Consider the following 11,749-nt stretch of genomic DNA (forward strand, 5'->3'; position numbering starts at 1 on the left):
CTACACCTGCATGCTACGCATCCGTTCATAATGCTAACCACAACCTACACCTGCTTGATAAGCATCCGTTCAAAATGCTAACCCCAACCTACACCTGCATACTACGCATCCGTTCATGATAATAACCACAACCTACACCTGCGTGCTACGCATCCTTTGATAATGCTTACCTAGTGCTTCCAGAGTACAATACTACTGTTACCAAATAAATCGTCCGAGAAAAAGATGCAGGTGTGAACACGTTGCGGAAAGACTTATAACCGTGTTTCGGGGGAATACTTACAAGCTAAATATATGACTATAAGCGATGGGTTCATTTAACCGGGAGCACGGCTCTTTATTCGGTTATATTGTTTACCGCTTTATGGTTAGTCAGTTTATTAGCTAGTTTTAAAGTCGATGCGGTATACTCAGTGTCAGGCAATTAAAGCGATCCCCTTGATAAGTGTTGTGATCTTTATAATTATATTATTACATATTATTTGGTGAAAATAAAAATGTTTGAAGGAAGAACCGATTGCGTGAGGAGTTTTACTGAAACGTTTGCGATACACAGTGTCCCCGTTACACATTTAACTTCAATTAAGTTAGTGATACGTTGAGCTCACCGTGTTGCTTTGAATTGCAATTATCTAATATTACGCTATAAATAATCTCCGTCAAGTTCAATACTGAATGTGTTTATACTACTTATTCAAATTCCTAAGTCTTGGCATAGAGCCAGCCAATTACACCGTAGGAGATGTTAGCGTGGCTCACTCTTATTTACATTTCCCTCGATGAGTCCAAAAGTTGATTTTCGTTTTATTAAATAAAATAGATAATTCTGGTATCCAGTGGACTTTGGCACATAATTTAGGTGTACCGATATATGCCCTTAGTAAGTATTACGTATTCTGCAACACGATAGGTTGTGGTGTGCTGTTAGTTGGGTAGCCTAACATAATCAACGCCCTACTCAAGCACATATAGTTTATGTTATGTTAAGGCTTTATGGACGTTCAACCCTCAATTCATATAATACATTGTTATTATTCAAGAAAGCAAACGTGAAGTATATAGCATTAGTTGAGAATTTCGTATGATCTGTTGGACGGATACGGCAGCATATTACGTGAGTAATCGTAACGTATAGCATACTACCTGAAATACAATTACGTACATGGTACAGGTCGATAAGTATTAGATGTAACATTAAAATATACAATATATTAAGATATATATATATACATACATATATATATATATATATATATATATATATATATATATATTATATTTTAAGATTCTTATATTGTTTTACCTTTTTCGTCGCTTGTTTGTGTTTAATGGGAGGGGAGGTGGTATACTTGCACAAGTTCTGTTAGGGCTCCAATGCTTTTCATTCAGAATTTTTTTTTTTTTTTAGTTATCAAATTGGAATTCACTCTGTTCTTTGTGTGTTGCTATTGTATTCTTCTGATTTTGCTCTTTTGACCATAAAGGTAGAAGCTTGATTCTTTAACGTGACTGTTTATGTGATGTATCTAAGAAATTTTGAAAAGTTCATTGCTTTAATTTACCCATGCTGCTACATTCGAATATAAACCATCGAAAGTTAAAGGTAAAAATACCTTCTTGGATTTTCTGTAGTATACAGTTATTAACACACTTAATTGTTACACGGCGTAAATTAAAACGCATATCTGTACATTGTCTCTTATCTATATGTATCAAGTTTCCAGAGTGAACATAGTTCCTGTATAGTTCAAACGTGGAATATGTTCTGCCTTACTAAATATCAACGTCGTAGTTAGCATTGTATTGTAGTGACAACTAGAAGACAGTTCAGCTTGTTTCTGCTATTAAGAAACCAAATATACTACAGGAACTACGGTTATATTGGTATCTGTCATAATTTTGTATTAATACCATAGGTAATGATATTTTACATATTTATACATATTTCATATAATAATAACATACACTGACATTTGATCGAGATGAGATATTTTCTCCCAACCTAAATATGTTAATTGTGTAAACCCACTAACTGATCATGTTAACATCCGGGCACTTTGTACTTTGTGAAAACCACATGAAATTTAATTCATGATATCATAATGTACACTGTGTCAGGGCTATGACCTTTGCTGTTCATCAACGAAAAAGAGATTTACATCTTATCTTTGTGACAGGAAGACTGTCGGTCTAATTATTGGCTATTTTATATTTATTCATTACCCGTGTCCTGCTCCCAGTTCGTTGTATCAGTCTTTTAGAACTAATTGCTACTTTCTTGCCACTAGGTTAGGCTGTTAATAGCTGTACTTTGTGAGGCGTTTCAGTATTATTAAGTAAGCACCACCCTAGTAGTAGTAATATTATCATCATCATAGAAAGGTAATAAAGGTATGTGATATATTGGAAGCGAGATGAATATGAAATCATCGAATGCAATATGTTTGAACGAACAACCTTCGCTTTCAAAGGACTTCCTTCACCAGCTTACACAAAAGTTAATCGTTTGGTTTATTATGTCTAGAATTGAGACCAGTAACGTTATAATCTATATAAGCGTATCATGTTTATAGACATGTTGCATTATATACATTTATAGACTTCCAGAGGGAGACAACAAGCTGCAGCATTTAGTACGGGTCTTCTTAAAGAGACCAGCATATTGAGTTATTTTCAATCTTGAGTAAAATTAAGGGTAACGTAAAACGTCCTGAATGATATAAATCCAATTCTACACATTTTTCAAGGCCAAACATGATCGTTCGATGTTTTTTTTTCCTTCTCACTATAGCAATTACAAATGCGGTCCCTACCCATGTGTCTGTGCAGTATATTCCATTCTTTTTACAAAACGAAAGTTTACTTTGCATAGCCTATACAATATTTGTATCGTGGGTGGATTGTAGAGAGCAAAGTTCAACGTCTGTGTCTGTTGCATTGTATTATGTTGTAATGCTGAACGAGATCTATGAACAAACCAAATTTATCCGCAGTATTAGTATAGTAATATCAATAGTGCATGGCTTCAACACTCTCAGCTACACCTAATCATTTATTTTATTAACAAGTTTTGAAGGTCACTTACTAACTGTAGTTTCTATTACAATATCTTTCTTCTAGTGCACATTGTGAACTTACAGAGTGAAACACCACATATAACGGCTACTATAATGAAACAACAGCACTGTCTTAGTCATTCCATAGTCCTTCTACTGTTGGTTTCAGTCGGTAGGTATATATTATAATTATATATATATATGAACACTGTAACGATAACCAATCGTAACCATTTTTGAACGTGTCATGGAATTTTAGACCCTACATAATTGATTTACTTCAGCACGAAACATTCATGGTGAAGTGCTGTAATTTTGACACCTTTGCAGCACCTTAGTCTGAAAATGTCATCTATAACAGTGATTTCTATACAAGTGATAAAGCACAGCTTATTGGTGGCATACATATTTGGGAAGAAATATATTTATGACAATTGTGATATAGGAAATAAGTGGTTATGAACATTTGCTATCGATTAAATATCCATGTTTGTTCATAATTCGGGTTTGTATCTTCTTGTTTAGTGACCTCACTCGACGAATGTGAGTCCCCTCAGTATCTTGAACTAGGAAAGTCTGGGGTCGTACGTTGTACTTTTGATGGTGGATATCACAGTGTTTACTGGTACAAAAGTACCAACATTATCGGCCAGAAACCATTCATAGAAGACACACCTAGTGGTACAGCTGGTCCTGGATACGAATCTGGAGAATTTGACATCAATGAGGATGGGTCTTTAATAATAAATGAAGTCTTCTTGGGACACGAAGCAACATTTACTGTAACAACATTTCATTCGGCCGAAGACATCCCTCCAACAATATCTGTCGATGTAAAAACTTTTGGTAAGTCCCTCTTTACCATTTAGTAATTAATTCTTTGGGATTATGGACATACGATACGTTGACTTCCAGATGTTTATCTTACCCGCTGATCAAATGTCATATAATAAACCATTATTCCGTTTTAATATGTAATAAGTTTCTCTTGGGGTTTGTGTAAAAGGTGGTACTTCTATTGTACTTGAAACAAAATGACATGTATTAAAGACTTTGTGCCTTTTGAACATAACTGTTTGTTAACTCGTAAACTTTGATTCCACCCAACAGTGAAACCGGTACCAGCAGTTCCTCTCGTCAGTTATTGTTACAGCGAGGATAGTGTCTGTTTCATTCGATGGGATCAAAATTCAGATCTTACCTGTACAATTCAAGAAGTGAGGCCAACTGCTGACTTAAGTTGGCAACTAAGGACAGCCGATGGTGACAAAAGTCTTAGTTTTGAAACTGTAGTGACTAATGAAACTCTTACACAGACCATATCGGTTTCTATTATTGATCCTGATGTGTACTCATCACAACTGTCTCAACTCGTCTGCAAAGCACATCTTCACTTAGATATACTGCAGAGATATGAGACAGTTGTTTTTGTTTATAACACTGGGATAGAGACGCCCATTAATCATGTACATAATCTAAAGGTGGAGAGACATAGCTTGGTCAGGATCCCTTGCCCAGAAGGAGAAGTCAATGTATCGCTAGTTGTTTGGGAGAGACTGGTAGAAGACAGCAGATATGAGAGCCTGGTCTTCGGTATTTATTCAAACACGGATGAACTCACACAACCATTATCTGAAGGGTACACATTGGGAGAGAATGGTACGCTAATAATATCCTCTGTAGGGGTGCACCATGAAGGTGTGTATACATGCACATACAGCAATGGCACACATGGAGGAGTGACACACTACGACCTTAATGTCTATGGTACGTTTGAAATTCTCTACACGCAATCAATCATAGTTTGTTAAATAATTTTCGATTAGCGTTTATTTTTCAGAACGCTCTCTGATGTCTCAACATTGATATTTAGTTAAGAAGCCATCGATGAGAAGTAACACTACAGCTACCAATTTGCATCCTTCACTTTGCTGTTTTTGTAGTAAATAAGACAGTAGTAGCAGTGGCGTGAGAAGTGGGGTGGAGACAGGGCCAATGGTACCCCGCTTCAATTATCATATCTTTGACAATCCTTCGGGAGTTTTATAAAATTATTTCGGGTGTACACAACCCTGTTCAACCTCAAGCAAAATTACAGAAGTATTTAGCAGCACAAAATTCTGCGTTAAGACCTATTAATATACCTAACTTAAATATGCCCCAGAATGCACCATTTGAAACTTTCATTTTGTTTCTTACCACTACCTCTATCAGTTTAGAGAAACTATGATCGTTACTTCTTATATGTATTTCAGTATACCCAGTTCCAGCATATCTGGAGATTGAGGGTTGCAACCATGAACAGTATTGTAGTGTGACGGTTATGGAAACAGGAAGTCTAACCTGCATGGTCAGTGGAATTCGGCCGGAAGTGAATCTTGAATGGAGAGGAATCAATGATGAATCTTCTGAGAAAATAGAGTTCTATAACCACCAATCAAGTACCAAATCCAAGGGTGACACAACAGACATCATACTAACCGTTGACTACATGATCACACAAACGGATGAAGAACAGAGACTAACATTGGAATGCAGGGCAACGGGGCAATATTCTGACCAATTCAAGTTGACCACCCATGTAGATTTATTGGTTGGTAAAAGTAAGTAGACATGCTAATTCGGAACATGACAAATTATGGATTGATACAGGCTTACCATTCCAACATATCAATCTAGTTGTTTACCTCAGGTATGGATATATGTCCAAGGAGTAAATTATTGAATTAGATCACTCTAATTAAAAAACAGCACAAGCATGAAACATTAACCGTCGTTACTGTTGGGCTAATTTAATGCACTTTATGTTTTCTTTAAACGATATAGCAAGTTTGTAGCGAGTCCATAAATTGGCTGCTATGTTAGTAGTATATATAATCCTGTACTCTAATTACCATTTTATAAAAGAACATTTCGAAAACAACTAATAATAACATGACATGTACCTTGACAAAAGCCAAATGATCGAAATCATGTGTAATTAAATATTAAGCATGACAGGTAACCGTACAGTAGTCAATGGTTGTATACGTCGATACAGTAAACTTCATAAGATATTAACTTAATGAAGATCAAAATGATCTACCTTTGTGTCTCATTTCCGCAGCTCGTTGCAATTTGCCACAAAATTGTAAGACCAACATCTCAATTACGTTATGCATATAAATATTTGGTTCCAGTAGCACCGCCTTGCGTTACAATATAGCTTTTATTGCTGAAAGTATTACGAATGTAACCCATAGCACCACGGCTATGATGTATTGCTATCTCGTTCTTTAGCGGATGCCTCTTGCTGTTTATGTTGGAAGCTTAAGAAGAGAACATGATATAAAGTACTAGGCTATTATACCATACTGTTCAAAAGTAACCAGTACTAAGTAGGATTTTTGTTCCTTAGCTATATTGAAACGTCATTAGTCAAATGCACTAATATGCTGTTACCATTTCATCTTCCATATATCAAGGGAGCCAGCCTACTGAAGAGCCATTAACTGATGCAACCAATCCAGTACCTGTCATAATAGCAGTTGTCTTAGTCGTTGGGCTTCTTGTCATAGGTTTGGTGACGTTTTTAACCTGGAGAGGTAAGATCATGAAACTCAAATTACTGAACGGTTAGTTTCCTTAGTAAATGATTAGTCGTATTTCTAAACGGTTTGTTCTCAGTCCCTTAGACACACTCAGTAACATTTGCACTTGTCACAGACAAGTCCATGTACATCATAAAGCAAGATCGGATGTACGGAAGGAAACAAACCTTAGTGGAGCAAGAGCCTTATAGTAAGTAATGATGGATAGTGACTTCGTTGAAGCAACCAGGTATAATATAAAGTATGAATATGTACCTACGATGAATATTGTTCTATTACATATTTACAGTATTTATTTAACATCTGACTGATTTAAGTACCTTTTTCCATCTCTTTATAGTTTACTGTTCACGAAGTAAAGACCACGATGATGAAGAGGTAAGCTAATATTTGGGGCGAAATCGCAAATCAAATATATAATACATCGTTAATGTGGTGGCGATAATCACGGTGGTTGCATGAATACTGTTACAATTGCTGCAATGCTGTTGGTATAATGACATGCACTGTGTTATATGATATGTAGAAACGTGTATATGAATTTCAACGCCCATCGCTTATCATTATTTCCATGTCATCATATTGGTTCTTTGGTTCTTGGTGTTTTTGCTACTGAGGTAAAATTACCCTTCCCGTATAGCGTGAGGAACAAATATTGATCTTGTTTATGTTCTTATGTCCTCATTTAATATTTTACACCCTTCTCGCCGTTGTTGGTTATACCTGTTGACTATAAGTAATTTAATTTACATTTATATATATGTTTTATGTGTTGTTTGTTATTCGTTCCGTTCCTTTATTTCAGAAAATGCCAATGATGAAGACTAAAGGTATATATGCATTTCTTTCGTCCAATTGTACTGTTGTTATATGCTATTAAGAATTAGATTAGACTTTAAGGAAATGACATTTCGTTTGTAATATTTACTAAACTTCCGATCAGATTTGACTATGATTTCTTTATAAACCGATAGCTATGAGACATTATTTTATGAGCAGTGTATAATCGCATTAAAACAAAAACATTTCTGTGCCAACAGAAAATATCAAGCTTGTATTAATCAACCTTCAACAGCAATTATTTTGTTTATATTTACAATATGATTGGTTATCAAAAAGTAACCTTTAGTTGGTTTTGTCAAAGGTTAACTTCTATCCATATTTTTGTATTTTCAGATTTGAAAACAAAGTTAATAGAACAGTTGAAAGAGACCTACAACGTCATGTATTCGTCATTAAAACCAATTCCTTACTTAAAGAACAAGATGTATTCGGTGAACGAGTTATATGTCGAGGGCGGTATTGAATGCCTCTTGAGTGAACGTAGCACGGATAAAGTTGACAAGTGGGTCGACATCGAATCATATCAAAACATTTTCTCTGATCCGCGAATTCAGTCCAAGCGACGCATCATTGAAGCTGAGCCTGGTTACGGTAAATCAACGCTGACCCTTCAGCTTGCCTACGAATGGTGTACGGCAGTCCCAAACTCACTGATGGAAAAGATCGATCTACTTCTGATCTTCAAACTAAGACAAATGAAAGGGATTACTTCCATTTATGAAGCTACAAAACTATTGCTACTACCCAGGGAATCAAACATAGGTGTCAATGAAATCAAAGATATTCTCGCCGAGCTTTCGTCTGTGGTTATCATATTAGATGGATTCGATGAGTATCCTGACTATAACTCAGAGACCCAAACAGATATTTTAGATATCCTGAAAAGACACATGTTTCAACACTTTGATGTTATTCTGACGACTAGGTCCTCTTTCCTGCCAAAAAGTTATGCCCCGCAGACAAAGCACATCAGGTTGACTGGCTTTGACAAAGAAGCACAAGATAAATACCTACGCAGAGCCGTCACGGCCACCCAAGGAAAAGTCTCAGAGGAGGTTAAAGAGTGGTTGGAAGACAATCCTGTTCTCGCGGACTTGTGTCAGGCTCCACTCTTCTTCGCATTGTATGCTCATGCCAGTCAGGACCGTGAAAACCTCAAGAACTGCAACTCTGCTACAGTGTTCTTTCGTTATATCGTGTCATGTATCAAAAGTCACACAACTGCAAAGAGCGACGATAACTATGTTAGTAAGATTGACCTCGTGAACGATAATATTCTGAGTGAGGTAGCCTACCTAGACTTGACTCGAAGACGAATATTAAGCGATTGGAAGAGAGATGAACTAAGCAAGAAACTCGGGAAGGATACATTGGAGCAGTACGTCCAAGTCGGTATTCTACGTGAGGAAGAAACTATTCAAGTCTCCGATGTGCCGGGAACCTTGGCATCAGAGCATATCAAGCTAACATCTGAAATAAGGTTTTATCATAAGTTGTTCAGTGAGTGGTATGCCGCTAATTATGTAGCGGATCGATTGGCGACTGCCTCTGTGACACAAGAAGAAGTATCAGAAATTCTGGAAGACCTTGAACCGTCTACTTGTCAATATGTATACCGATTTGCCTGCGGATTGAACCCCGGAGCAGCCAAAGCTATCATAAACTATCTTAAAGGTGTAGAGGGCGGCGATGAATTTGCTATCCTATGCATCCTTGAGCAGGGTGGTGCTGTCGATTACATCATAGATAATGTGACGGACATTTGTTCCCGTGAGATACAGATTGGGGCTCAGAATACACGACTGCTACAGAGATCCGTTGTGCAACTATTGGAGATTGCCACTGCTAAACAAGTAAGTATACATTAATGCAGCATACGTTGATTAAATCGATCTAATGCACAATGCGATATACCATAAATATTAGTAGACGTGATAGCCATGGTATGCATGAAAAATATCCCAATGGTGATACTTTCGACAATTCATTTAAATAGTTTCAACTAATTTTATGGATTATTTACAAGTTAAGATTCTTCATCATATTTTATTTCTGATGTCCCAGATTCCTGTCTTCCGATTGTTGCTTAGCGATTCTCTGAAATCCGTGAATGTGCGCAACAGTGAAATTGTATTGAAAAGCGACCTTCGATTGCCCATACTGAATACCTTGAAGGCGCTCTGGCTAGACATAACTGGATGTCGACTGCAACCTGAGGATTTCACTGGTGTATTCCAATACAGTCTGAAATGCGAAAGCTTGAAAACTATTACGTGAGTGAATATTGTGGAAACAAGGTTGCTGTTTTTTGGGCTTAAGTACCAATGGTTCATTGAGTTGTATATATTTTATATTTTGATATTATACATACTATTTCTAGTAAGATCCATCCTTTTCTGTTGACAGTTTTTCAAATTGCCTGGCTCCTGTGACATACGGCGACTCCACTGTTATGGCAGACTTAAAACAAAGAAACATCAAAGGTTTGTTTTTATATATTCCCCAATCTATATTAAGCAGTTGGTATGCCTTTTCCCAAATGTAGTTCCACCTTCTTTCCACATAGCCAGTATGGCAATGTCTTTATCGCGAAAATTTAATAGAGACTACTAAATCTGTGGACATCTTTATCCACAATGTGCTTTGACAAAAGTTGTTAGTATTACCCATATACATGAGTCTCTTGCGAATATTTTTTGTATGTCAGTTTTAATTTACACTGGGTTAATTCAATATCCTAATACAGACGTCAGTTTATGGTAACCACACAATACCTTTCCTGGATATCTTCATGTATTCATATATCAACTACACGGTTGCTTTAATTTCAGTTCAATGGTATCCCTCTGTGATCGGTTATCGGCTTGACCTTTCTAATGGATTTTGGAAGGTAAGGATTTAAATTATCGACAGAATTAATCAATCAAGTTCTCGTCAGTAAAGCATACAAACTAATAATTTGATGTCCTGTTTCTGTATGAACTAGATTGACACATTGTGTTTTACATGCATCGCCCTCATATAATGGACAAATGTTATTAATGTTGATTACCTACCCCTCATGTGTCTTCTTACATCTTCCTCTTACTGTATAGGACAAGAATGGTACTTCACAACTGACGCAATCGGAATACCTGAAGGAGGTATATTCGTCTCTTCTTTTCATGTAACATACCGTGCTAATTATTCACGTGATTGTCACGTGCTTGTCAGTTATCTGAATTGTATTTACTAATACACTTGAGCTTAGTCAGCTACCGATCATATCAATAGTACCTTTGTAGAGAACACACCAATGAGAAGTTACGTGGAACGCTAAAGGAGCTGCTATCTATTCTAAGTTAAAATTTTAATAATCACATGAATATTTAAACTGCATATGTAAATAGTTTAGCACATCATTCGAACTACTATAGCACAATATAACTCTAGACGGGTCTATGACCAGCATTTGGTCACCTTCTGCACCTTTCATTTCTCGTAAATCGTTATGGTTATTACCGTCTTATATTATGTTGTTCTCTGCAGGTGTCTACATTTAATGATACCTATAATTCCAGGTGAGTTAATATTACGACATCTTATATCTATAGTTCTAGAAATTAATTAACATTGTGACGGATGTCACCCAACATTGATATATATATTTAGTTCCTTACCTAGCCATACTCTGCTGATAAAATAAATTTAAGTTTTCGTCTTAGTTCTGTTCTAGTTTATTTTTATTTTCACTGTGATCGTCTGAATAAATCGAAAGAAATATCAAGTTAAAGTTACTTTAGTTGACCACAAAATAACCATTTCTTTTCTAATATCTTTCTTTTCTTTCGAAGATGAAAAGATAAAACTTGAACATAATTCTTTGTTCATGGTTGAAGTTACAAGGAACGTGAAGAAACTACAACAAGGCTAACACTGTATTAGTAACAGACTGTAAAAGAATGTTTAACTTGCACACCTTGAACTATAAAGAGAAAGCAATATGACGGCGGCGTCCTTTTGTCTCATGTATTGAAAACAGTATCGAGAGCTAAATGACCTCAGAACAGGGGTACACTAGCCTTGGAGAAAGACACGTCACCGCAAGAGCGATGAGACAAGACAATAAATCAAGCATGGGGTTACGACACACACAACCTTAATTTCATCACACGAAAGATGTTTACGGTCTTCCGCAATTGATGTTTGATGTAATTAATTATTTTGCTAAGAAACAGTGGAACGATGCAAAAGCAAAACATGTTTACAATTCTACGTTAT

The 11,749-nt window shown here is 36.2% G+C and overlaps 1 protein-coding gene across 1 annotated transcript; it reads left to right on the forward strand.

Moving 5' to 3' along the window:
- Positions 1 to 807: 807 nt before the first annotated feature.
- On the forward strand, positions 808 to 11,491 carry LOC139982083 (uncharacterized). Its single transcript, XM_071994618.1, has 15 exons — positions 808 to 880; positions 3,121 to 3,228; positions 3,582 to 3,902; positions 4,167 to 4,823; positions 5,312 to 5,659; positions 6,521 to 6,640; positions 6,987 to 7,024; positions 7,452 to 7,476; positions 7,823 to 9,342; positions 9,554 to 9,762; positions 9,896 to 9,972; positions 10,321 to 10,379; positions 10,585 to 10,632; positions 11,018 to 11,049; positions 11,323 to 11,491. Coding segments are annotated over exons 1-15 (3,567 nt in total). The 5' UTR covers positions 808 to 879; the 3' UTR covers positions 11,327 to 11,491.
- The last annotated feature ends 258 nt before the right edge of the window (positions 11,492 to 11,749 follow it).

This window comes from Apostichopus japonicus, chromosome 16, assembly GCF_037975245.1.
Source record: "Apostichopus japonicus isolate 1M-3 chromosome 16, ASM3797524v1, whole genome shotgun sequence".
Classification (NCBI taxonomy): Eukaryota; Metazoa; Echinodermata; class Holothuroidea; order Aspidochirotida; family Stichopodidae; genus Apostichopus; species Apostichopus japonicus.